The sequence below is a fragment of the Malus sylvestris genome, chromosome 11 (genome assembly GCF_916048215.2).
Source record: "Malus sylvestris chromosome 11, drMalSylv7.2, whole genome shotgun sequence".
Taxonomy (NCBI): domain Eukaryota; kingdom Viridiplantae; phylum Streptophyta; class Magnoliopsida; order Rosales; family Rosaceae; genus Malus; species Malus sylvestris.
Window position 1 is genome coordinate 14,983,061 of NC_062270.1, and position 27,443 is coordinate 15,010,503.

Genomic DNA, 27,443 nt, shown 5'->3' on the forward strand with positions numbered 1-27,443 from the left:
TTCAAAAGAAGATTGCGCCCTTCTTAGAGACTCATCGCAGGAAGTTCTAATTGCCAACCGAGCACATAATGCACAACAATACGAAGGTGTTGGACAAAGGGACCCCCCACGGCCACAAGTGAATGAGGTAAGTTCTATGCCCGAGATTCAATCCCAATTAGCTAACCTTACTTCTATTGTTTCTCAGTTAGCCGAGGGAATGAAGATTCATGGACCAAGTGTGTGTGGCGTGTGCTCGATGCAAGGACATGCCAATGATCAATGCCCTCAATTGATTGAGAATGGGGGTTGGGAAGCTGCCAATGCCGTGGGTTTTGGGAACCAAAATCAACCACGCCATGATCCATACTCTAATTCCTACAATCCGGGGTGGAGGGACCATCCGAATTTCAAATGGCGGGATCCTCAACAACCCCAACAACAAGGAGGATTTAGGCAGCAACCACCGGGCTTTTATACAAAGCCATTCGTCCCCAATCAAAACCAAGTGCAAACTGCCCCACCAACCTCAGGTACGTCTTTGGATAATGATCAAGTTGTTAAGTTACTTACTACTTTGACGCAGGAAGTACAAACTCAAAATAAGGAGAGACAAATCTAAGACAAACGGGTGGACAACTTGGAGAAGCAAATGGGTCAAATTGCCGAGTTTATGGGGCAAATTAGAGAACAAGGCAGATTGCCTAGTTCAACCGTTGTGAACCCGAATGGAGGATTTGAAACCGCTAAGGCCATCATGTTGAGAAGTGGTAAACAGGTTGGAGCGGACTCAAATACATCCAAATCAAGTCAAGACGAGGTGGACAAGTTGATGCAAAAGGAGGCACAAAGAACAAAACCCACGGCCAAGGATGACCAATCCTTGCCGCCACCCTCTAACCCTCCTAAATCGTCCTCAACCACCAAGGTAAGTCCAAATTCGACTTTTTCTAGTTCTATTCCACTGAATGTGCCCTTTCCTGGCAGGTTTAGGCAATCAAAGAAGGAAGAAGCCGAGAAGGACATTCTGGAGACCTTTCGGAAAGTTCAAGTCAATATCCCGCTCCTTGATGCGATTAAGCAAGTCCCGAGGTATGCTAAGTTCTTAAAAGAACTTTGTACAACAAGGAGAAGGATTTCGAACAAAGAGGTGGTCCAGGTAAGTGAAAACGTCTCTGCTGTGTTACAAAGGAAATTACCCCCTAAATGCAAAGATCCGGGTAGTTTTACAATTCTGTGCGTTATTGGTAATACTAAGTTTGAACAATGCATGTTAGACTTAGGGGCTTCGATTAATGTTATGCCATACTCGATTTATGCATCTATGAACTTAGGTGAGCTTAAAAATGATGGTGTGATAATTCAATTAGCCGATCGTTCTAATGCATATCCAAAGGGTGTTTTGGAAGATGTTTTGGTGCAGGTTGGTAACTTGATTTTTCCAGCGGATTTCTACGTGCTTGACATGGAGGATTCACCCCATTCCACCCCATTGCCGATTCTATTATGGAGGCCCTTCATGAAAACAGCCCGCACCAAGATAAATGTGTTTAAAGGAACTTTAACGATGGAATTTGATGGGGAAGTCATTGATTTTAATCTTTCTGAAAGTATTAAATTTCCTAAGGACGATCACTCTTGCTTTTCTATTGATATAATTGATGATTTGGCGCAGGATTTCCTCGATTGTTTGGAGAGGGATACACTTGAAACGACAATTGCACAAGGAATTGGGCACAAAAATGGTGTTGCCGTGCCTAGAACTGAGGATGAGGCCGAGATAGTGGCTGCCCTTGAGTCACTCCCTCAACACCATGGTAAGCCTTCTAACCCAATTTCAATTCCAATTTCCACTAATAAGATGTTACCCTCAGTGATTCAGGCACCCGTACTTGAGCTTAAACCGTTACCCGATCATTTAAAGTACGTTTTTCTGGGAGACAACGAGACATTGCCCGTCATTGTCTCTTCATCACTCACGGCCATAGAGGAGGAGAAGTTGATCCGAGTGTTAAAAGAGCACAAGACGGCCATTGGGTGGACTTTGGCCGATATTAGGGGAATTAGCCCAACTACGTGCATGCATCGCATACTTCTAGAGAAGGGGGCTAAACCAACTCGAGAGGCTCAGCGCCGTCTCAACCCTCCAATGATAGAAGTTGTGAAAAATGAGATTATCAAACTTTTTGATTGTGGAGTGATTTATCCGATCTCTGATAGTCGTTGGGTGTCACCGGTGCAATGTGTTCCAAAGAAGTCCGGAGTGACCGTGGTGAAGAATGCCGAGAATGAGCTTGTGCCAACCCGTATCCAAACAGGTTGGCGAGTGTGCATTGATTATAGGAAGCTCAACGCCACCACAAGGAAGGACCACTTCCCTTTGCCATTCATTGATCAAATGCTTGAAAGGTTAGCCGGTCATTCTTTTTATTGTTTCCTTGATGGTTATTCTGGATATAATCAGATTGTCATAGCGCCGGATGACCAAGAAAAGACAACTTTCACATGCCCCTTTGGTACTTTTGCTTATCGTCGCATGCCTTTTGGGTTATGCAATGCTCCGGCCACATTTCAAAGGTGTATGGTGAGTATCTTTTCAGATTTTGTGGAAAAGATTATTGAGGTATTTATGGATGATTTCAGTGTGTTTGGTGATTCATTTGATGGATGTTTGGAAAATCTCACACTAATTTTGAAACGATGTGTAGAAACTAACCTAGTGCTTAATTGGGAAAAATGTCACTTTATGGTTAGACAAGGCATAGTTCTAGGGCATATTGTTTCAGAAAGAGGAATTGAAGTGGATAAATCGAAAATAGATCTTGTACGCTACTTACCCTCTCCTACTTCGGTTCGAGAGGTTCGTTCGTTTCTTGGTCATGCAGGATTTTATAGGGGATTTATCAAGGACTTCTCCAAGATCTCTAATCCTCTTTGCCGTCTCCTCCAGAAAGATGTGGCGTTTGACTTCAACAAGGAGTGTGAGAAGGCGTTCAATCACCTAAAGGACATGCTAACTTCGGCCCCTATCATAATTCCACCGGATTGGAGCCTTCCTTTTGAGCTTATGTGCGACGCTTCCGATTATGCATTAGGAGCTGTTTTGGGGCAAAGGAAGGACAAGAGGCCGCATGCTATCTATTATGCCTCTCGGACTTTAAATGATGCACAATTGAATTATTCCACCACTGAAAAAGAACTTCTAGCTGTTGTATTTGCTTTAGATAAATTCCGTTCTTATTTGCTTGGTACTAAAGTTATTATTTATACTGACCATGCAGCATTGAAGTATTTGTTCACCAAGAAGGAGGCCAAACCACGACTCATTCGTTGGATGCTTCTTCTCCAAGAGTTCGATATCGAAATCCGGGACAAGAAGGGAAGTGAAAACGTGGTGGCTGACCACTTGAGCCGTATGGTGCATGAGGAGGATGCCGTACCTATCATGGAGACATTCCCAGATGAGCAACTGATGTCCGTCAAGGTAAGTGAACCGTGGTATGCTGATTTGGTGAATTATTTGGTGTCTAAACATGTTCCTAGTGAATTACTTAAACACCAAGGTGATAAATTGAAGAAAGAGGCACGGTTTTATGTGTGGGATGACCCGTATTTATGGAAATATTGCCCTGACCAAGTTATACGTAGGTGTGTGCACGATTCTGAGTTTAATGCTATTCTAACATTTTGTCACACTTATGCTTGTGGGGGACACTTTGGCACTAATAGAACAGCACTTAAGGTATTAGAATGTGGTTTCTATTGGCCTACCATCTTTAGGGATGCTAGAACATTTTGCATGTCTTGTGATAAATGCCAAAGAACGGGTAATATTGGCCCTAAACAACAAATGCCGCAAACCCCCATTTTTAGTGTTGAAATCTTTGATGTTTGGGGTATTGATTTTATGGGTCCCTTTCCTTCGTCACATGGATTTCTTTATATATTACTTGCTGTGGATTATGTGTCGAAGTGGGTGGAAGCAAAAGCCACCCGAACTAATGATTCTCGAGTGGTTGCAGATTTTGTGAAAACTAACATTTTTGCAAGGTTTGGAATGCCACGCGTGCTCATCAGTGATGGAGGCTCCCATTTTTGTAATCGAACCATCGAGGCGTTGCTCAAGAAATACAATGTCACGCATAAGGTGGCCACACCTTATCATCCTCAAACGAGCGGGCAAGCCGAGGTTTCGAATAGGGAAATCAAGCAGATTCTTGAGAAGACCGTGGGGCCTACGAGGAAGGATTGGAGTTTGCGCTTAAACGATGCATTGTGGGCGTATCGCACTACCTACAAAACCCCCATTGGGATGTCACCTTTTCGGCTCATCTATGGGAAGCCATGCCATCTTCCCGTCGAGTTAGAGCATCGTGCACACTGGGCCGTCAAAACGTTTAACATGGACCTTGATGCCGCAGGTTTACATAGGAAGCTCCAATTGTGTGAGCTTGAGGAAATCCGAAATGAAGCATATGAGAATGCCCGGATTTACAAGGAGAAAACGAAGGCATTCCATGACAAGATGATTCGTGCTAAGACGTTCTCTATTGGGCAGAAAGTGTTGCTGTTCAATTCTCGCCTTCGGTTGTTTCCGGGTAAGTTGCGTTCCAAATGGGTTGGTCATTTTATTGTCACTAATGTTTTCCCTCATGGTGCAGTGCAAATCAAGAGTTCAAGGACGCATCAAGAATTCAAGGTGAACGGGCATCGATTGAAGCCCTATTACGAGATGTTTGAGGAGCATGTCGTGGAGGAGGTACCCCTCCATGCCGTTGCACCTAGTCCAGCTTAAACGGAGGTACCGTCCGGCTGGAAGACGTTAAAGCAAGCGCTTCGTGGGAGGCAACCCATGCATTCGACAAAGGAAGACCTAGAGAGCACTCCAATTCCAGATTTGCGTTCCTAAACCCTTCTCTTTGTTGTTTATTTCGTTTCTGCCATGTTTAGTTTGTTTAGTGTTTGTTTGTTTTGTTTATGTGTTTTTGTGTGAGTCTATGCTTGAAACATTGAGGACAATGTTTGGTTTAAGTGTGGGGGGGTAACCAAAGTGTTTTGATGCAAATTCGTAAGGTTTTCTCACTCATACTTCCCAATGTTGTTTCTTGCTGTTTTTAGGTGTTTTTAAGCTGTTTTGGTGTGTTTTAATGTGTTTTGATTCAAAAATCCGAAAATCCCATAAAAATTTGAAAATTTGTTTTAAAAAACCCAAAAAGAGTTGTTTTTGTGGTTGTTTGTGTCTTAGGGTACCTTCCAACACAATGATGAGGATTCGGTTTTTAATTGCATGACTGTTAAAGATAGTTATAAACATGGATGAAAGTTTGATTTACTCTTGGTTTATGCTTGGTTGTGGTTATAACTTATGAATTCACATGTAATCATAAAGGAAAAAAATTAGTTTTTGTAACATGCTTGAAGGAAGGAACTCAAACTAACGCTACATCCCTGAGAGATTTGAGCCTAAACTGTATTTGGAGAGTTAAAATCTGTGCATTCTTGTTTTCTAAAGTCGTTGCATGATCTCATTATTCTTTGCTTGGTTGTTACTTAGAATGCGTTTCATCACTTTAGTTCCAAATGCTAGAACTCATGCCAATTTCATTCAAAACATTTCATTGAATTGCATAACACGTATTCAAGATGAAGTTGTTTAGTAGTTACCACCATAGCCAAAAAGCCTTCATTCCATACATTTGTTTTTGTAGGTTTTAGCCCCGTTGAGCCTTGTTTAGCCTATATTGTTTGTTAACCCACATTATCCTTACCTAGCCTAGATTAGGACCATCTATACCCTTGTTCTTAAAGCATAATAAGCATGACTTAAAATGAATTCCTTTTGATTGAGGGTGTGCAGAAAACAAGTGTGGGGGAATGTGAGCCTTGTGTAGTATGTACCAAAGTCTTAAATGAGGCACGAGAAAAGAAAAAAAGAAAAGAAAAAGAAATTCGTAAAAAAAAAGAAGAAAAAAAAAAACAAAGAAAGATGTTTGTGAAAAGTGTGAAAAAGAGTAAAAGAGCATGAAAATGAGCTCTAAGGTGTTGGTTGTTGAAGAAGGGGTCCAAAACATTGACTTTGACCCTAAGTGTTGCATGAATTTTCCCTTTGAGCTTAAAAAGTGATTTTTGCACCCAAAAGTGAATTCTAAGTGTCAATTTCATTGCTTTGCTTATTATTGTTTTAAGAACGTTTGTTTACCCGTCACCTTTCTTTGTTAACCAATATCCCCGCGCCCCGTTACAACCCTTAACTTCTATCTTGAGTGTTGTGTATTTCAATTTGTGGAGTTTGGGATTGGTATGAGCATATGGTGTCACTGGTTCTCGCGTCTAAGTAGTAGCATTCCTTTCATGAGATCATATGCATGCTTATTAATTCAGAAAAAGCTTTCCTTGTTATAACATATGTGAGCATTCGTTTTCATATTTACATCAATCTTCTCACATATAACTAGTATAGGGTGTGTAGTCAGAGAATCTGTGTGAAAATTAAGTGCATATCTAGTGAGGAATTGAGCAAATTCTCTAAGGCATGTTACTAAAGTCAAAATCATGTTTTAATTGGTTAAATGTGAACTAGTACGTGGTGACTATGATTAAGTGTGTGCTTAAGTGTAAAGATGGCTAAAATCTGTGGGAATGATGATTTTTAATATGTCATGTGCATTGGAAATCCCTGAGGCAAACGTTGGAAGGTTTAGGTTGTTTTTGTTTGTTTTGTTTCGTTTTGTTTTTCTTTTGTTTCTTTGTTTTGCTCGAGGACTAGCAAAAGCTAAGTGTGGGGGAATTTGATAGGAGCATATTTATGCGCCTTAGTTAGCTAGTTCTTATGCATTTTCGTTATGTTTTCTTAGTTAAAGTAGTCTTTTGAGCTACTTTCATGTGTTTTCAGGTTCAAAGGGCATATGACATAAAAGATGGCAAAATGGAGCATTTTAGAGCAAAAGTGAGCTTGGATTGAAAAGTACATGCTTGGAACAAGGAATGGACGAGTTTGAAGGTCGAGGGAGCTTAAGAAATGAAGAAATGAAAGTAAAGAACAAAGAAGTCGGAATTGGCAACTAAAGTTTCTAAAGTTGGAAGTTTCTATTCTTGGAGGTTTCCATTTTCGAGAGTTTCTATTCTTGGCTTTGGGCTTTTGGATGATCCATATTTGCCTCTTGGACCTATGCCGCACCTAACCCTAACCCTAGCCCACTTAATCGGCCGCACCTAGGCCTTGTTCACATGAAAAAAATCTGATTACTTACCCTAAGCCCATGCCGCACCTAATGTTCTAGAAACCCTAGTTTTTGGTGGATTTCCTAACCCTAGTCGCACCTAAACCCTAGCCCATTTGTCTAACCTGATTTCTTTAGGGTTTGGCTGCCTATATATATGTGTTTTACCTCCCTTGGCCGAAGAATACCAGCCCCCATATCATTCATTCACGCCAAAAACCCTAGTTCTCTCTTTGCCGCAACCTTCCACCCCCAAACTCCCATATTTCTGCCACAATTCACCCTTGCCGTGCCTTCCCACCACCATCACCACCTTGTGCAGCCACTAAAGGAGGAGAAAGAAGGAGTGCCGTGCAGTCCAAAGGAAGGAGAAGCCTTGCACATGCAATCTGCCATTAGTGGAGTGTTTGGAGTTCTTTCTTTCTTTGTTTCTGTTTTCATGTTTAATTTAACTTGCCTTTCAATTATGTTAGACATGTGGAACTAATTTCTTTTTAGTTAGAGGTGAATTTGAAGCCATGGACATATGTGTTATATGATTTGATTTCTTCCAATTATGATTTCAGAAATTGTGAATGTGATTTACTTATCTATTTGATTGATAACTTGTTTATGTATGTGGGTTGAGGGTCGACACTTAATTTGCATGCTTAAACTTGATGCTAGGGTATAAGGGAATTTCACCTAATCATTATTAACTTGTATTCATAAGTAGTGAAAGTCGCTAGTCACGATTGCGTTAAGTAAATCCTAGGCAAGAGTAACATGCGTATCCCATAGTTATGAATGCCTCGTCAATGCTTATGATTTCCATTGAACTTAATGATCTTTGATATGTGTCTCTATCATGCGTATTCCATAGTTAGGGTCCTTGATAAGAATAATTTGGTTGTAATGCGTATTCCATTCAATTCAATGAATCTAGGGAAATCTGAGAATTAATTGGTGCAATCTAGTTAATTTGGGGCATTGTCATTCATGGTTTGTTGAAAGAGTAATTGGAGATTGAGTTGTATGCATATGTTCATGTGTGGATAAGGAATCCTCTAACTAGCTTCTCACCATTCTATTTAATCACAATCTGTTTTGCTTTACCTTTGTTTTTAAAGTTTGAGTTTTAAAGTTTTAATTTCGTCAAAATCATTCCCCCATTTATTTTAAAGTGTTAGATTAGTTAGAAATCCATTTAGTTGTGTTTTTAAGTGTTTTGAGTCAAGTCATAGTCCAAATTCGTCCAAACTAGTGTTAGGTACTCAAAACTGCCCAGAAAGTGGTTTTAAGGCAGTTTTGAGCCTTTTAGTTGCTGTTTTGAGTTTTTAGTTTGTTTAGGTGTTTTAAACCCTAGTTTTGCATTAATTGAGTCTAGTTTAGTGTTCTACATTATATTTTTATGTTCTTGAGTCAGTTTTACATTGATTAGCATCCCTAGTTAATCCCCGGTTAGAACGATCCCTATTTGCTCATATACTACAATTGTCATCCATAGGGTTTAATTTGTGTGTCAAGTTAATTTTCACATCAGCAGTCGAACACCACTTCCTACTACGTGTCACACGGTCCTAGCCGACCCTTGCTCCATAATTTAACCTTAGAGTGGTCCAATACCAGCAGTTAAGCATCTCCTGCTACGTGTAACATGGCCCCAGCTCCACGCTCCCTACCACGCATTTATGACGCAACAGAGCGGCCCAACGACACCTCAGAAGTAACCGAGCATACTCTAGCAGCGCCTGCTCCACCCGATTGAGACTTCTGGAATTTGTATGTCAACGGCGCATCCAACTACAAAGGTTTAGGAGCAGACGATCATTCTAGCTTTCAAAGCATCTAACAACGAAGCAGAGTACGAAGCCCCACTAGCAGTCCTTCGAATAACAAAAGACTTGGCGGTGAAAAAGCTTTCAATCCATTCTGATTCCCAACTAATCACCAGCCAGACTACTAAGGGCAAATGCATGATGATCGTGGTAACCGACTACTTCACCAAATAGGTAGAAGTAGAGCTTATGACGACCACGATCCAGACAGACATAGAGCGCTTCATATGGAGGAACATCATTTGCCAATTTGGCATCCCTTAGTCCATCATCACCGACAACGGCCAGCAATTCGTGGGCAAAGATTTGGCGAAGTTATTCCAAAAATATAGCATCAAGTAGCACATGTCTACGCCAAGATATTCTCAAGGCAATAGGCGGGCCAAAGTATCCACCAAGATGATCCTCGACTGCCACAAGAAATCCACCACTAGTAAGAAGAGAAAATGGCCAGACAAACTCCCTGGATGTCTATGGGCATATCGCACCACCAAAAGATGAGCAACCGAAAGGAGATGGCCACAAGCTTAAATCTGGCAGATGAGTAGTGCGAGCATACTATCACCCACATCATAGCTTACCAGCAACATTTCCTTTCCAGCTATAACAAAAGGGCCAAGATCCTGCAGTTCCAGGCCAGAGATCTAGTCCTAAGAAAAGCCTTCATCATTGCCCACAGAGAAGGCTCCAAAAAGATGGATCTCATCTGGGAAGGTTCGGACAAGATCAGTAGAGTAGGCGGTAAGAGTAATTACACCCTCGCCATCATGAAACGATAAAAAGACCAAAAAGTAGTGGAACGCCTACAATATGAAGAAGTACCATATGTGACCTCCCACTACATCAAAGCTCGAAGACTCAAAAAGCTCTACGGGCACCACCTCACAAGCCAAGGACTGTCCAGTTATTATGCAGTTCCTATCTTACAGCTAAGTTCTCGTTCGTTTCACTCGTTTTTCAATGAGGAATTCAGAAGTAATCACAACTTAGCTCGGCTGCATGCTTAGAACAACTGATCACTCTGGCACTTCAAAAGAAGATTGCGCCCTTCTTAGAGACTCATCGCAGGAATTGCGCCCCCCGAGGGACCAACCATGCTCTCCAGTGCGAAAGGGTAAACTAATTGCTCTCCAGTGCGATAGGGTAAATCAATTCCCCGACACCCATATGGGTCAGCTCTCCAAGACGAAAGGATAAACTTTACACTCCGAATATCCAGATGTGGATGAGCCTGGCTGCCCTAGTATAACTAGATGCACGATTGTTTACATCGGGATTCCTAGAAGTAGCCATAATGGTCTTTTTCAAGGCTTAGCTAATTGAAGGATTTTGGGTCTTTTGGCCTAATCCGCGGGGAACCGGGCCCTAGAAACGGAGGGGCACATTACTCAGTACACCCTACAGACGACTGTCCTGGAACCTAAAAGCTGCTAACGAGTGCACTAAGGTAGCCTACAGATTCCGGAAGACTGCCTACGGTTCACCCTTCGAGCAGTAAAGCCACGCTAGACTTATACAACCACACATTCTTGTGAAAGGTTAAATAAACTAGCACGCATATATGAAGTTTTATCCACTGCCGACATGCTACGTAATCGATAAGCTTTACCTCTGCCAAGCGCGGAACAACTTACACCAAGTCCTAAAGTGTTGTGATACTTGCTACGCAACCTACGGAATTAGAGAAAGTCAAGGTTAACAGCTTAGTGGTTTCGCGAACTTGTCTACTTCTGTAAGTAAGGCATCCGGCTACCAACCCTATGGCTAACAACTTTGCAAAGTTCTACACCAACACCTACGGCTGCATAGGCTACGCGAGCTTGTCTGCTTATAAAAAAGTAGCATGTCTGCCACTGGTCTATCAAGTCTAAAGGTTAAGGCATGAACAAAAGAAGCGAATATGAAGAAAAGCGAAGGAAAACATGTTTATAAACAACTAGCAAATGCCGAATGAGTTCAAGCAAAACAAGCGCTACAAGGAAAAACAAAGAAAATCCTAAAGGCTACCTAAAACACTACACTACAGCAACTTGGACATCCCACAACTACTCGGTCGCCACACCTTCAGCAGCTGTAATGCTCTTAACAGCGGCATCATTCGGCGCTTCACCCCTGGTTGCCCTAGCCTGGGCACTAACTTCTCCAACTACTTCACCAATGGAAGCCTCAAAAGTAAAAGCAAGCAAGTCTTCCGGAGAAATAGATAAGGTCTCGAAACCTCAAGCCCATCATTCTCACCCTTCAGCTGCTCATTCTTCTCAAGCAGACTAGCTCAGAAACTGCAAACTCAAGATCTTTAATCTAAGGTATGTAACATTCAATCTCATTCTCTGCACTTTCATACTTAACGTGGATTGCGTCAAGCTTAGTCTTTAAGTCAACGATATCGTGGCGAGCGGTCTCAAGCTGCAGAGAAGTAGGGGTAAAAATATTAGACCCTTTCAAAGCAACAAGCTCAGAATCCAACCTCTTGATTTCCTCGGCTGAGGAATAAGCTTCAGCTGCCATAATCTTCGCCACCTCCTTGACAGCCTTGTTATATATGCATCACAGCAAGCAGAGCAGTCATTCTATAGTGGGTCGTATGCTTCGCAAAGGAACTTGGGCAAACAACCTTTCTACCGCTATTAACAAACTTGGCACAGGCATCCATGACTTCAAGCAGATCTAGTTTTAAAAGCACACATATCTCAGCAGGCTTAATGGATTTCTCACAGCTGCCCACACGAGCAGTATCTTCCTTCCTAGCAGGTGAATCAGTCTCAGCAGCAAAAGGAGTGGGCCTTGGCGCCACTTTAGCAGCAGAGTCCACCTTACCACTCTTCATAATAGCAAGTCTCTCCAAAGGTGAACCAGAGATCAACCCAGCATTCTAGTAGGCATGAGGCCTGCATGCCCAGCATTGCAGCAACCCATGAGGCCCACGACCTCCTCATTTATTTCAGTCGCTAGCCTGGCCCGAGTAAGGTCCAAAAGCCCCAAGGACATGAGCCATGTGGCTCACCTAGCACTGCGCCCCAGCGCCACAATCCGCGGCCTTAACCGCACAAGTTGCCTTTGGCTGAAGCCAACTCCTTTCGGTTGGTTCTGCCCTTGACATCTCCCCATTCTCTTCGACATGTTGCTTCAACTCATCCCCTTTCTTCTAAACACCAATTTGCTCATCCCCTTCCTTCCCATATCTCAACATCTCTCACAGACTACACCCTAATCCCAGAAAACCCACTTCAGCTTTGAACTTAATTACACAAACCCAAAAGCTAGAAAACTTCTCTCTCAAGAACTAACCCTACCCTGTAAGTGTAACCAAAAATTAAAGAAAATATTTATTTAAAAATATATACATACACAGATATATGAAATCAGTGATCCAGCCATGTGGCTATCCAGCAGATATTCTAATACCTCCCTCACGAGCACGTGCGTGGCAGCAGCTTCAGTGATTCAGCCATGGCGCTTTGTGAAATTGGGGAAAAAATTAAAGGGGTTTAAAGGAGGAAGAAGAATAGGGACGAACAGAGAAGGGAGAGAGAGAGAGAGAGAGAGTTGTTGATAGAGACAGGAACATGAGGCTTTGGGGCTTGCAAGGTTTAATGGATTGGGTTAGAAAAAAAAATATTAATATTTTATTATCTATTGCCATGACTATTCAATTTTAGGGGTGGAGATGCAAAAGGCAGTTACTGTTTATTAAGGGTAGTTACTGTTCACTAGGTGGATTGAATAGTGAATAGCCCAGGGGGCCTTAGCAACAATGGAACTGCTCTAAGGGCAAATAGATAATTTTCTATTTGTTAGAAATATCTTGTTTGTCTTATTTGGCCTTATTGTGTGAGCCACGGGGGCCCACAACTCTCTCTCGTGTTCCCTCTTCTCTCCCATTTTCTCTCATTTCACTCTCTATCCCTTTTATTCTCTTTCACCCGAACTACAAAGACACCACCACCATCGCCATTTAAGGCGAGTTCCAACCACCAAACACCACCATCACGAACTCAGTCATGCCTTTTGTTTCATGGAAATCGGACTGAAACCTCTTATTTGAGAAGCTCTGACTCAGACACTACTTTCACGATGAGTTTCTCACCGATTACTGCCAAGACAAAACCTCTAACTACTACCAATGTGTTCATCTAGTTGAGTATATGAATTTTCATTTATTGTTTGTCTTATTTGGTGGAGGAAATGACATAGAACGGAGCGTTCAAAGTTTTGCCAATTTTTAGGCGAATTTAGGAAGAATCCAACAACCCGCGACCTAGTACTGGTGGGTCGACTTGACCCAAATCCCAATCCAAACCCAAACCAATCCGACCCATTTCTGAATCTGAGTAGAATATTCCAAGTATATTTCATTACCTTATCGTTAGTTTTAACTAAATATTTCGTTTGGCAGATGGAATACTCCACTTCTAGTAACAAAATATTCCACGTGGCTTAAACCGACTCGGACGGGAGTTGACCGACACTGACTTTGACCGTTGACCGTCAACAAAGTGTTGATTTTTTTTTACAAAATTGGCCTCGGGACCCCTTCTAGCTATGTTGACGTCCTAATTATGTTTTCGCGCTCTGTTTCTCCAAATTCAGTTGCTTTAATGGAGACTAGCATATGGGCACACACAAAGTGTGAGATTTTTTTTTTTTTTTTTTTTTTGAAATAGAAGGAGAGAGGAAGAGAGTGATAGATTTTTATTTTTTTTTTAATTAGAGATATGTTAGGATTACATGTAGGTGAGGCTTTGAAAAAAAAATAGCAAAATTTGGTTGTGTGAAATTACATTTATGCCCTATATTTCTTATTCATGTTTTGTTTTAATTAGAGGGTTAAACTGGTAATTTCATAGGGTTTGTTGACAATGGGTGTTTTATTAATTAGTAGAGATTTGCTAATGGGTACTTGTATTGCTTAAGTTTGATTGTTATTGGTGACTTTGTCCCTCCTAGTTTGAATTATTTTTCGTTGATGAAGTATCTGTGAGTGAGTCTTTACATTCAAATTATCGTTTCCATATATAAATGTGTTGTGATTGTGTGACATTTCATGTTTTGACTTTGAAAATAATAAATGTTTATACTTTATTATTTTATTATTATGTTGTGATTCCAAACTCTGGCATGTTAATACCTGTACTATATCTACTTATCATAAACGTCTGCACGGTTTTTCCCTTATTTGTACTGCTTGGGCCAGAACCAACATCATGTGTATGTTCACATGCACCGTTACATCCGCATTGAATCCAGTGTAGGTGACAACTTGTCCCTAGATTGCACTAGACAACTAGGACCCTTATGTGTACGTTTTGCGCCAGCTTCACATGATTGTAATACTAGAACGTAACTTATACTCGATCCCAACTTGTTCATGTAGTTACTTTCTGCATGAAATGTGTGCTTACATGAACATATTGATCTTTGCATATATTATTGTTTACTACTACTATTTCATATCCTTGATTTATTATTGCTATATGGGTACCTTACTGTTATACGTATGAGTAGTATGAGTATTTGAAAAATGTACAGGTTTTACAAAACTTTGTTTTTTCGACCCACTCCTTTGGTTTACGCTCCTCCAAGACTTTTGAGGTTGAGCTCTTGTGGAAATGAGGAATAACTGATATTAGCTAATCAACACTTCTGAAAACGTAGGTAGGTAATTTCCTTTTATGCTCTAATATCCACCATTTAGGATGAGAATATTCTTTACTTTACTGCACAACTACTTATACTCTGACATTGCATATGTAATAAGGATTTATTCTGCTACTGCGCACTTAGACTCCTAGATTAATTTAATTCTAGACTTTGCTTTAATTTATTCAACTTTTTACACATTATTTCTACTTTATAACTTCGTCATCTTCTAGGTGTTGGTCAACACATTTCAGTTTGAGTATGGTCCTAAATATGACTGCATTCAAATCCACAGCCCTTTGCCAGTAAATATCGGATGGTTTGCAACTGCTATTCCACAACCACGACTCCACGTATGTAGCTACATCAATCATCTCTTAATTAATTGATTGGGTAAATTACACAAAACCACCTCAACTATGAGTCGCATAACAATATCATATCTCATGTTTTAAACATTGCAATGGCATATCTCATTTTATAAATTTGTTGCAATGTCATACTTCCGTCAACATTTCTGTTAAATCTTCTGTTAAATGCTGACGTGGCATGAACGGATCCCACTTTTTAACTAATTGAAATAAAAAATTAATTAATTAATAATCAATTGTTTGTTATTTATTTAACAATTAAAATGAAGGGTAAATTACATAAAACTATCTCAACTATTGGACCAGTCACAGTTACATACCCCATCTTGAAAAAATGTCGATGTTTTCATACATTCCGTCAGTTTGTCTCCCTTCGCACCCAACGCTTGCTCACCATCTCTTTCTTCTCTGTGTTCATAGAAAAGCCGAGCCCCAGAGAACAACCAGCCACCAGTGACGATTTCTGCAGCGACTCAAGAGCCTCAATTTTTTATCTGGGTTTCTCTGATTTCAGTATGGTAAGAGTATCGGGCTCAAAACTTGGTCTGGGTCAAGGGCAGGTTTTGAAATTTTTGGTGTTTTTTTCACTCGCTTAAAGCTTATTCCTCTTGGTCTTCGTGTTGCTTACCCTAATGGACGACCATGAGGTGTTTCCGGGTCCAAACATGGGCAGTGAACTTGCCAGTAGTTGCTCAATGGATAACTTCTTTGATGACCTGCTTAAAGGACACAAATGCTTGCACTCACGCCCACACTTGCAACCCAGATGAAAAATTAAGGCTCTTGAGTTGCTTCAGAAATCGCCAGCTGGTGGGTGGCCATCTTTGGGGAGCACTTTTCTGTGAACACAGAGAAGTAAGAGATGGTGAGCGAGCATTAGGAGAGAATGGAGAGTTTGAGGGAGAAAGAGAGAGATTAGGATGAGGGGCCCACAAAATTATTTGCTTATAATTAATTTTAATTGTTAAATAAATAACAAATATTTATTTATTAATTAATTAATTTTTTATTTCAATTAGTGAGAGTGTGGCCCGCTCATGCCACATCAGCATTTAACAGAAAAATTAACTGAAAAGTTGAGAGATGTATAACATTGCAACAAATTCATAAGATGAGGTATGACATTGCAATGTTTAAAACATGAGGTATAAGATTGTCATGTGACTCATAATTGAGGTAGTTTTGTGTAATTTATCTCAATTAATTTCATAATTTCAGGTTTGCATGCATGCGTACGTGGTGGTTAAATTTTGGTGACAGAAAGGATTAGTGGTTGCCTGGGTTTAATGGTTCTTATAAATTTGCACGCTGTAAGTGGTTGCAGATTTACATGTTTGTACTTTGATGCAGGTTTTAGGTTTTTTATTTGACTCGTCAATTACAGCGTTAATTGCCAACTGAAATGGAAAGGACCTTTTAATCAAAACTCAAATATGTAATTACAATATAATAAATCAACATAATAATATATATATCAACATCAATATTAAATCACATAATAACATAATAACATATATATTATATAAAAGTCTAGCTCAAAGTCATGACACAACTCACCATTAAATCAACATCAATATTTCTCTCAACTTAATTAGTATAGGGTGATACACAAAAAGACCGCAATGCACATAATAGTAGAAAATTTTAAAACATACTGTAATCTATTGTGTTATCTCATGTGGAATCTTCAACGGGTTTACTTACATGTTATGTGATAAACTTTAAGGCTCAACATGGTTCATCATTAACATTATCAATATTGTCCCAACTTAACAATATATTATTAGGTGTTAGATTTACCACAAAAGATTTCAATTATATAGGGTTGGAAACTCTCATATATAATATTATATTTTTTTTTTTTATATGACCGACATGAGATCTTATTCTTCAACAATATGCAATATCAAGGTATGAGGGATTAGAATGAATAGGGATGTGAAGAATTGGATCTGGGATAAACAACACCCCCATATACTAGGGCATGATCCACATCCTTATTACTTCTATAATATTTCATTCATTCTCATCCCCACGAAGAGACATTTTTGGAAACAAAGATGTTTCCATAAAGTTTATTTGGTCACCCAAATTTAAGAGATTTCTAACTACCAAGTACTTGTCTTCTTGCCAACAAAATAAAACAAGCACTTGTCTCTTAAACAATTGAAAAGTCTTCTCTTAACCTCCCTAATTATTCTAAAATATACTTTCTTTTTGGTTTATTCATAGTGCAAATAAAGAAATATAAGTATAGGAAGCCTTTAAGGGAAGGGATTTCTAATTTTTTTTTTAATTGAGATTGGTTGTGGGGCCCACTCTGTATCGAATTTCAACAATCCGAATTGTCTATTTTTCAAGTTGCACCTCATAGATCATCCTTACAAATTATTAGTCAAATTGGATATATATGAGATATCAAAATTGAGTTCAAAAAACTTGACGAACACTTTGTTCTATATAAAACAATGAAATTTCATTGTGATAATTAAATAGGCAAATGGTTTCAGATTGAATTGAAGTTTTGTAAGAATGATCTATAAATCGAGACTTACAAAATAGACTGTTCAGATCGTTAAAGTTTGATGTACAGTCGGTCTCATAACTAATCTCGGTCCCACAACTAATCCTCATTTTTTTAAAAAATTTAGGATCCTTTCCCTTAAAGAGGCTGTATAAGTATATGATGCGATATCAATTTGGAAAGTGTTCTTGAAGTTGATCACTTAATCTAATTGCAGTGATTGGTTTCCACCAATTCAATTAGAGAAATGGTAAGAAGACTTTCTCTAAAGTGAGATTTTATGTGGACTATCTATTATCTTATGTTTTTTCTACACAATATTTGATAATATTAACAGAAAAATTAACGTTAAATTATAAAGTGGTAGAGTGTCTCATAAGAGTCTCCTTAGCAGGAACAAACCAAATGGAAACATTTGATGCGGCAAATGATATTTTACTTTTAAATTATATTATATGGTTTAAAAGTTAATCCCCTATGGTCCCTGCGTAATTATGAAATCTATCATCGATAATCTTAATCTCTTCTCTTTATGCAGAATAAATAATTAGTATTTTAGTTCCACATGCATCCAATCCAAGCTTTCATGATTTCTTTGCGAAACTAGAAGGAACAAACCAAGTTTCGGTCTCGAGAAACTTCCTACTTTTCATGCGGACGTGCATCGTTAGGGGCACCCGACCCACCATGCTTCGTATTGGCAAATCATACTTCCCCCATCCACATGGGTGTTTATTTTTTTTATTTTTTTTCCACCATCTTCTTATTTGGTTGACTTGGGATACTCTTGTCTCCGTTTACAAATGTGCATTCCTTGCCGGTGAATTGTCAATTATGATTTTTTATTTAATCCACTAAATCTCGGATTTGAATTTTTGTTCCTCTCTTTAATGTAAGTTGGTATAGCAATTCAAGTTAGATGATAGCTAAACAAAATTTGTTTGTTGATGAAACTCTTTTCATGGTTTTGTAAATTTCTTTGATACTATCGATATTTTCATGAAAATATCCAAAAAAATCAGATAAAATTATAGAAATTGGAGGTTAAGTCTAAACTTCTTCTCATATCAGATAGACTCTTAAGTTTAGGTTAAAATAGACAAATATCGTCGATATTTCTGTTACATCTGTTAAATATCGGAGAAACTGTTATATTTCGTCCAAACTAATATTTGACAATCTCTAAAGTATCATTTTAAATCTATTATTAAAAGCAACCATATCGATATTAATATTCGATATATCCGCCGATAATTATACAAATTTACATATCTAGCACCGAATATTTTAAGCACCTGTTATAACTGTACCCACGATCATAGACTCCATGATTGGAAAATAGAAATCTAAAATATTAAGCAGTCCCCACAAACAAGGCCCACTTTTAGCTCCCAAATTCCCCGGCAACCCAAACCTACAACATGGCCCAAGCCCAACAATCTCTCACCACTCTCTTGTCTCCCCCGCCCTTCAAAACCTCCTCTCACTCCCTCCTCGCTCTCTCAGCAAAGCAGCTCTCCTTCCTTCCGTCTCACTCCTCACTCTCTCTCTCTCTCTCTCTCTCTCTCCCTCCTCCGCAATGGAGCCCTGTCTGGACGACTTAGCCGACGACCTCCAAAGCCTGAGCTTCACCTCCACCACAACCACCAACACCACCACCACCAAGCGCAGCACCAGCTCCTGCTCCGAATCCACGCTCCCGCCCTCCGCCTCCTCCTCTGCTCGCCTCCCCGCCTCCGTAGTCCCCAAGTCCCGACCCCAATCCTCTTCCTCCGACCCTCTCTGGTCAGCAATCTACAAGATCCGGTCCGAATCCCCGACCCGGCAACTCTCCCTTTCTGACCTCAAATTCGCGGAGCGCCTCGGCTCCGGCGACATCGGCTCCGTCTACTTGGCCGAGTTGAAGTCCCCCGGTGGGGTGCAGGGGTGCATATTTGCGGCGAAGGTGATGGACAAGAAGGAATTGATTAGCCGGAGAAAGGAAGGGCGGGCGAGGACAGAGAGGGAAATATTGGAAATGTTGGAGCACCCGTTCTTGCCCACGCTCTACGCGAATATCGACGCGCCCAACTGGTTTTTCCTGCTGACAGAGTTCTGCCCCGGCGGCGACCTCCACGTCCTCCGCCAGCGCCAGCCGCTCAAACGCTTCGACGAACCTGCCGTCAGGTGCGCACGTTAGCATTTCCTTCCTTAATTCACTACTTTCCATAACGAAATTAAATTCAGGGCAGTAATTAATGACGATCGGAGGGCTTAGATTTGATGTGATGTAATGGTACGCGTTTGCACGGTTCAGACATTTCTGAATCGTGCTGTGCGGCCCCGACACTTGTACCGCTTTACCTCTCAGGTTGTTTGGTGGGGTCTACCTATTTTAATGGAAAAATATTTGAACAAGGATTGTTTACCTTTCTACTTCCGGTGTATTCCATGCTTTCCTGTTTTTTGTGGTCACAATTAAGTCACGTCAGTATTTTATATTATTTTTTATTTTTTATGATCTAAACTTTATTTATTTTTGTCTTATTATTTCTATAAAAAAATAATATAAAATGTTGACGTGGTTTAATTGTGACCACATAATCAGAAAGGTACTGAAGTGGGAGGGCAGATAATCTTTATACAAAATATTTACGGACTTGGATTGTCTACCCTCTCATTTCGGTGCCCTCCCCGTGCCCTCCTGTTTTGTGTGGTCACGGTTAAGCCACGTTAACATTTTATATTGTTTTTTTATAAAAATAATAAAACAAAAAGAAATAGTAATATAAAATGTTGACGTGGCTTAACCGTGACCACACAAACAGGAGGGCACGAGGAGGGCACCGAAATAGGAGGGTAGACAATCCAAGTCCAATATTTAGAGTGTGCCTGACAAGCACCTGATAAAATCTGGAGACATAGATTGATGGGTGAAAATGAAATTTAGGATTTTGGAGTAAATTGTTAAAATCTGGAGACATAGATTGATGGGTGAAAATGAAATTTAGGATTTTGGAGTAAATTGTCAACTGTGGTTAAGCAAACGTAAGCACGCTACAAGAAATAACAACTTTTATGACGTAAGCACGTTGGAAGAATAACAACCTATGTGACACGAAATTAATAAGTGGGTGTTTATATGTGTACTGAATTTTTTTAATTCTCTTTTGCAAATAATATTACTGTTTTAAGCTACATTAAGGATAGAGAAAATATGAAATTCAGATGCTCGTAGAATGTTCTCGGCTAAGACAATTGACCACCTTCGCTTGGAGAGCAATTTGTATGAAAGGAGTCCAACCACACCATCAAACATTCCAGTCTAATAATATCATGTTATATGGAAAAATATATGTTTATATTATGATATTATTAGACCGAGATGTCACGCTACGATAGTATTGGCAAATCATTCTAATAAGTCATCTTCTTTGTGCTTGAGATGCCATGTGGGTCGTTTGTTTCGTTGAAAGTACGTTTGATTAGTTTTGACTGTCATGTGCTTAAAAAGGCCAATAATAATTACATGCACGTGCACACTATATAGTTTGAGTCAAGGCTATCACTAATATGGCACGTCGAATGACATGTGCTTCACCCTACACTTAGCAGCAGTTTTATTCTCTTTGCCAAATCACATTTTTGCTGCTGTAGTTTTCCCCGTTTTCCACTTTGGTCCTGGTCGTTTAGGCAGCTTTAGTCCTTTAGTTTAGTTTAGTTAGCAATCAAGTCCTACAAGTAAAAAATTGCTAAATAAAATAGATTGAATAATTACGTTTTCGGTTGATTGCAAATGTTTTGGATGTTAATTTTATCTGAGTTTTTCTTTTCCCTATTTCTTGTTGATTTGTTGGATAGATTTTGTTGCATTCAAGGACCAAACAGGTCCCTTAAAATCTGAAATTCCAGTATTTTGGGTTCAGATAATTGTTGCAGAATTTCCAAAAATAGTGGCCCCAGTATTGTTTTCTTGCTTTTGGCTTGTGGTTGAGACTACTCTTAATTTAGGCAGTTGTGTCTTTTGAATTTCAATTATAGTAGGGATAAGGTCCCAGCAGTCTGAGTATGTCTGCAAATGAAAGGTGAAATGCCGACGTAACGTGGGACACAAAAACATGATTTAGAGGGCAAGGTGGGTCGTCAAAGTGACCTCCGGGGGCAAAGTGGATTCACGAACGCTCTCAGGAGGCAATACTGTGATTAAGCTTAGTAGTAAAAATTTTAGCAAGTAAAAGATAAAGATGAAATGTTGTTGGTGATCTGTTTTCTTAGCATAAAAAATGGTGAGGTTCTTCTTTTTCGTCATTTTCCATTTCAAAAGTGTTCCTAGCCAAAACACATTAAGGAACCACCATGGGGTGTGGTTAGGGATGAATTACAGGCCCGTATTCCACTCAACACATCCTCGGTTCGATTTCTGGTGGTCAAGAAGAGGCTGAAATATCTTTGTAAGTCTTTTTGGGCCCTAAAGAGTGGAGGCGAAGCCACTAGCCGGTCTCCTTTAAAAACAAAAAAAAAAAAACAAAAAAACACATTAAGGGCATGGGCCAGGGGACTTTAGCATTTTAGGAAATGAAAGGAGCAACCAAGTAGTTCAAAATATAATAGCAAAAGTAGGTTAGGTGATGTGAATAAAGGTAATTTTCATATGCTTTTGCTATTAATTGATGGTATGTGAAAGTAGAAAGTTGGTGTGTGCCATGCAACTAATTTATGATACATTTCTCATTTATTTAGACAAATTTGGAAAGATTAGAAACCACATGTAGAGAAGCACATCAAAAGTACTTATTTCATCAATTATATGCAGGTGCTTTTCGCTTTTCTTTATCATCATCAATTATATAGAGTTTTTGTTTGTGATAATTGCAATTTACAAGTGCTTTTGACTATAATGGCAATGGATTGCTTGCATGTGTTTTTATCATTAACTTGCAAATTGGTTGAGAACCCTGTTAATTTAGAGAGTTATGTCTTTTGAATTTCACCTAAAAAGTCAAACCTCTCTATATATGATTGAATACTCGAAGTAGGGCTAAGGTCCAGTATGTTAATAACCCAGCTATATTTTCGTATACTTTTCTCTTCCCCCCCCCTCTTTTTTCTTCCTTTGCGCACTTATGTTTACTCTGGTCTTTTGATTGAATAAATCAAAGAGAATCGAGGGACAAAATCAATTGGGGTGTGCAGAAAGAGAAAAAAGATGTGCGGAATTCACTTCCGGAAGTGACCCCAACCAAACGAATGACATTTTGGTAAACTAAATTATTTTGGTCACATGTAGACAAGTGAACAAAATGTTTGTTAGAAATGATGTGGTTGGTTGTCCTATACCTTAAATCCATAATACATTTGTTGAAGGATAACAATTGATCATGATATAACAAATCATATGTTGGATCCTTGATTAGCATACTAACTGGTATTTAATATCATGATTAGGTTCTACGCATCGGAGGTGATTGTAGCTCTTGAGTACCTCCACATGATGGGGATTGTGTACCGTGATCTGAAGCCGGAAAACGTTTTAGTTCGATCTGACGGTCACATCATGCTTACGGATTTTGACCTCTCATTAAAATGCGACGATGGTACATCAACGCCTCAGATCATCTCTACTCAAAATACCCCAAATGCTGCACCACAAAAAGACTACTCACTTGATCCACCCCCATTTGCATCATCTTCATGCATACTTCCCAGTTGTATGGTCCCTTCCGTGTCATGTTTTCACCCGAAAAACAAGCGGAAGAAGAAGCAGAGCCATAAAAATGGCCCCGAGTTTGTGTCCGAGCCCGTTGACGTCCGGTCCATGTCGTTTGTCGGGACACACGAGTACTTGGCTCCGGAGATTGTGTCCGGTGAGGGACATGGTAGTGCAGTGGACTGGTGGACGTTGGGGATATTTATTTTTGAACTATTCTATGGTGTGACACCCTTTAGGGGCGTGGACAATGAGCTAACCCTAGCAAATATTGTGGCTCGAGCCCTAGAGCTTCCGAAAGAACCGGCTGTGCCGGCCACAGCCAAGGACCTCATCTCACAACTGCTGGTCAAGGATCCGGCTCGGCGATTGGGATCGTTGATGGGTGCATCGGCAGTCAAGAGGCACCCATTTTTCCAAGGGGTTAATTGGGCGTTGTTGAGATGTACACCTCCACCATTTATTCCCCCACCATTTAGTAGACGAGTTATATCTGATCAAAGTTGTTCTGAGAAAATGGAGTATTATTAGTCACAAAACAACTTAAATAAGAAATATATGTTGCACACTTGTCACAAATATTTCATTACGTTGTCACAAAACAAAACAAAGTAGATAACACGTACATTTACTCTTAAACACTTCATCTTTATATGGGGTGGCCTAATTTATGTGGCCACATATGATTTGGTAAACCGACATGTACTAAATTAATTCACATATTTCCAAAGTCAATGCCGGTGTTGAAATCCCGACAATATGAACATAAGCAATGACATTAACTTCGGACGGCTTGGTAGATCCGCTCGGCTTCCGTTGTCCACCCGCTAATGATCCACCTCATAACAACGCCGCCCCACCCCGCCCCCCGGGGGGAGTGGCTGCCCCTGTAGCCCTTGGAGCGTTCATCGTTTGGATGGAATTTAGAGTGGTTTTGAGAAATTGTGAAATGAGTGTTTGGGCCGCCTTCCATGTGAAGTGCTTGGTTTGGAAGGAGATGGGGTTTGGGATTTAGGCTGAAGGTGTTTGAGAGCTAGTATTCTTGAAATTTTGTTTCATTCTTTAAGAGAACCTACCTCACATGAGTTTTGGTTGCTTGCTTGCAAAGTTTCATTCATCTCCATTAATTTTTATTTTGTTTTTGGATGAGTAACATCTACATTTTGTTTGCATCTCCTTGTTTTCTCCTTTTTTAAGTTTGTATCTTGTATTTATTGTTAGCAAAGGTGGATTGAGTTTTCAAATCTATTATTGTCATGAATAGTTTACTGGCTCTTATTGTTTAATTTTTTTTTTAGCAGTGTTCTAAAGAATGGCCTAGGCGCTGGGCATGGTGGTGCCGATGCAATTAGGTCCGAATTGTTAAGAAAAATTGAGGAGCTGTTAGGTGCTCGCCTATGCGCTCTTAGGCAGCTGTCTAGGCGACGGTCTAGGCGGAGTGGAGGTTTCCTGGGAAGAAATTCCACCGCTTCGACTCCCTCTCTCTATGCACCACGACTTTCTTAACTGTTGTGACTCCCTCTCTCTGAAATCCATCAAAAAAGAGGAATTTGCAGCGCAAAACAGAAGAAGAGGAAACAAGAAAAAAAAGGGAGAATGTACAGTAGGAAAACAAAAAGAAAAAGAAAGAAGAAGAAGTGGAAAGAAAAGAAGACGAAGACGATGAGAAAAAGGAAAAAATAAAAATGAATAAACATTTTCGGTTTTCAAGGCGTCAAAAAAGGAGTCTCTCGATTGATGTGAGGGATGGGGACTAGGGTGGAAGGCAAGGGTCACACCACACACGTGGTGCTTTTTGAAATTGGGGAGGATGCATGCACCTCTTCACACCACACACGTGGGATTTTTATTTTTATTTTTATGAAAATTAGATATAATTATTAAAAATACCTTAACTAATATGGCATATATGTGTGTTTTTAAATTTTGAACTTTGGATACTAGTTTTGCATTTTATCATTTTGTATTTATTATTGTATTCATGGATTTCATATAAGTATAATTTTTTGTAAGTGTCAATATGCACTTACTTACAAGATATACAAGAAATTTACCTAAATCCGCCTAGGCACCCACCTAAACTCCGCCTAGGCGCTAGGCGCCAACCTGCCGTCCGACTAGCGCCTAGTGTTTTTTAGAACCTTGTTTTTTAGTCACGTTTTGTTGATGTAATGTTTCATTAGTTGCCCCTTAAACCTAGCAAATGGGTCGTCTTTGTCATGTTTGTGTCAATTTGTTAGCTTAACGTGTCATGTCATGTTAACTTGTTAAGTTAACGAATTCAAAAATCCAAATATGAACTTGACCTGTCAAAATAACGTGTTACCAAACCCAAACTATGTCACATTTTAAGATTCTTTTCTCTTTTAAGTTATCACATTACAAATGGTCAAATTATTGATTTTACTTAATGAACACATTACCTACTTCAAATTTACTTGAAGTTATAACTTATATGCGTTCCATTTCGGTGTTACGTAGCATTAAATGCTATGAGCATTGGATGACTTGGATCCATGGGATCACAACAAAAAAAAAAGCAATAATCCAAATCAATGTCAAGAGCATCCAATGTTCGTAGCATTTAATGTTATGTAATATGATTTTAAAAGATGCTAGGCATTAGTTGAGCGATAGGCTGAGATCTAAACGGATTTAAGTAAATTTATTATTGTATCATATAAATAAGTGTCTATTCACACTTTCAAAAGCCTCATGATTGTAATTTAGTAAGCAAAGAACAATTCAAAAGTCTTGCATTATTTATAAAGGAATTTGACAGTGGTTAGTAGGTCTCGACTCTCATCTCATCAATCACGATTCGCTCCAGATAAGAACAAGTTCAGAGAGATGTGTGTTGAGTCTAAATCACAGAGTATTTTCAAATTACAGACGCGATGAATAGACAACACAAAGGCAGAGCAATGGAGGTTGTAGGATCAACTGATCAAGTATGGGTTTACACACAGCTTTTGGGTTTGTAAGATCAACTAATCAAGTCTGGGTTTATAGGATCGACGAGATGACATGCGGCGCGAGCGAAAGCTTTGGGTAGGTTACGCGTTACCCACTTTAACTTAATTAGTTTATTAAAAAAAATTTCTTCTCAATTTTAGTGATTGTTTTTGCCCAAAATCGTCACGGAACCCCACCACCTAACACCTAAGCGTTGTCCAAGCTGATTTTTAGTAACACTACTACGTAGCATAGAAGAAATTTCCCACATTACATGTCAACAAATGTAGTATTCTTTTGGCATTTACTTAATAGAAATAGTTATTCTTCTTTTTACTAGCTAGAAATAAATCGGGTATGATGCTTTATTTTATTCACCATCGCTTGCGACGCTTTCTTTTAGCCATGAAAGTAAGTTGTTTTTGTGGAGCTTCATTTTAACCATTGTAATTAGGAGAAACCTTATCATATTAAAAACGAAATAGTTATGCAAGTGATGAATGACCTGGTGGAGACGACATTCTAGACTTGGCATTCGTGTCGTGTTTTTTGTGTTCGTATCGTTTTCGTGTCATATCCGATATTTTAACGGGGTCGTGTCGTGTAACACTCGTTAAAATAAACGGATAAAATGACTCAACCCAAAATCGACCCGATAATATTAACTGATAATATGACCCGACCCATTACCCGTTAAGAAAAATATATTTTAAACCAATAAATAATCAAATGAAAAACATAATATTAAATAAGTATATACATACTATATTGTCACATTCAAAACATAAAAACGCATTTTTCTTTTAAGTATATATTTACATATCCAAAATAAGAGCATAATTAAAAAAACATTAGAACATTACAAAATATCAAATGTTCAAAAGATTTGCAAAATTAAGGACATTGGAACATTAGAACATTGGAACCTTGCACATTTTCTTCCAGTCAAACCCTTCAATTTTACTTAATCACCATAGGAAACAATATTGGAACTTTGGCTTGATATGTTGTCTTCAAAGCAATCCTCGCAATTAGACCACTTTTAATGCACAAGATCCAAAATACCCCATTCAAACAAAAAAAAATCCTAAAACTTCTTATCCATCTCAAAGCAATTTCAAAATGTATCCTCCAAAGCAATAATCTCAACTGACGCCAAAACACCGATCCCCACCAGAGCTCGTATTTGACCTTTATCCAATAATTGACATAAGATATTACAAAGAGGTTGAATGCTCTTCAACCCCTACA

The 27,443-nt window shown here is 39.3% G+C and overlaps 1 protein-coding gene across 1 annotated transcript; it reads left to right on the forward strand.

Annotated features, from left to right (window-relative positions):
- The first annotated feature begins 19,060 nt into the window (after positions 1–19,060).
- On the forward strand, positions 19,061–23,816 carry LOC126588189 (serine/threonine-protein kinase D6PKL1-like). Its single transcript, XM_050253255.1, has 2 exons — positions 19,061–19,717; positions 22,976–23,816. The coding sequence occupies exons 1-2, from the start codon at positions 19,131–19,133 to the stop codon at positions 23,766–23,768; spliced, it is 1,380 nt and encodes a 459-aa protein (XP_050109212.1). The 5' UTR covers positions 19,061–19,130; the 3' UTR covers positions 23,769–23,816.
- Positions 23,817–27,443: the final 3,627 nt, after the last annotated feature.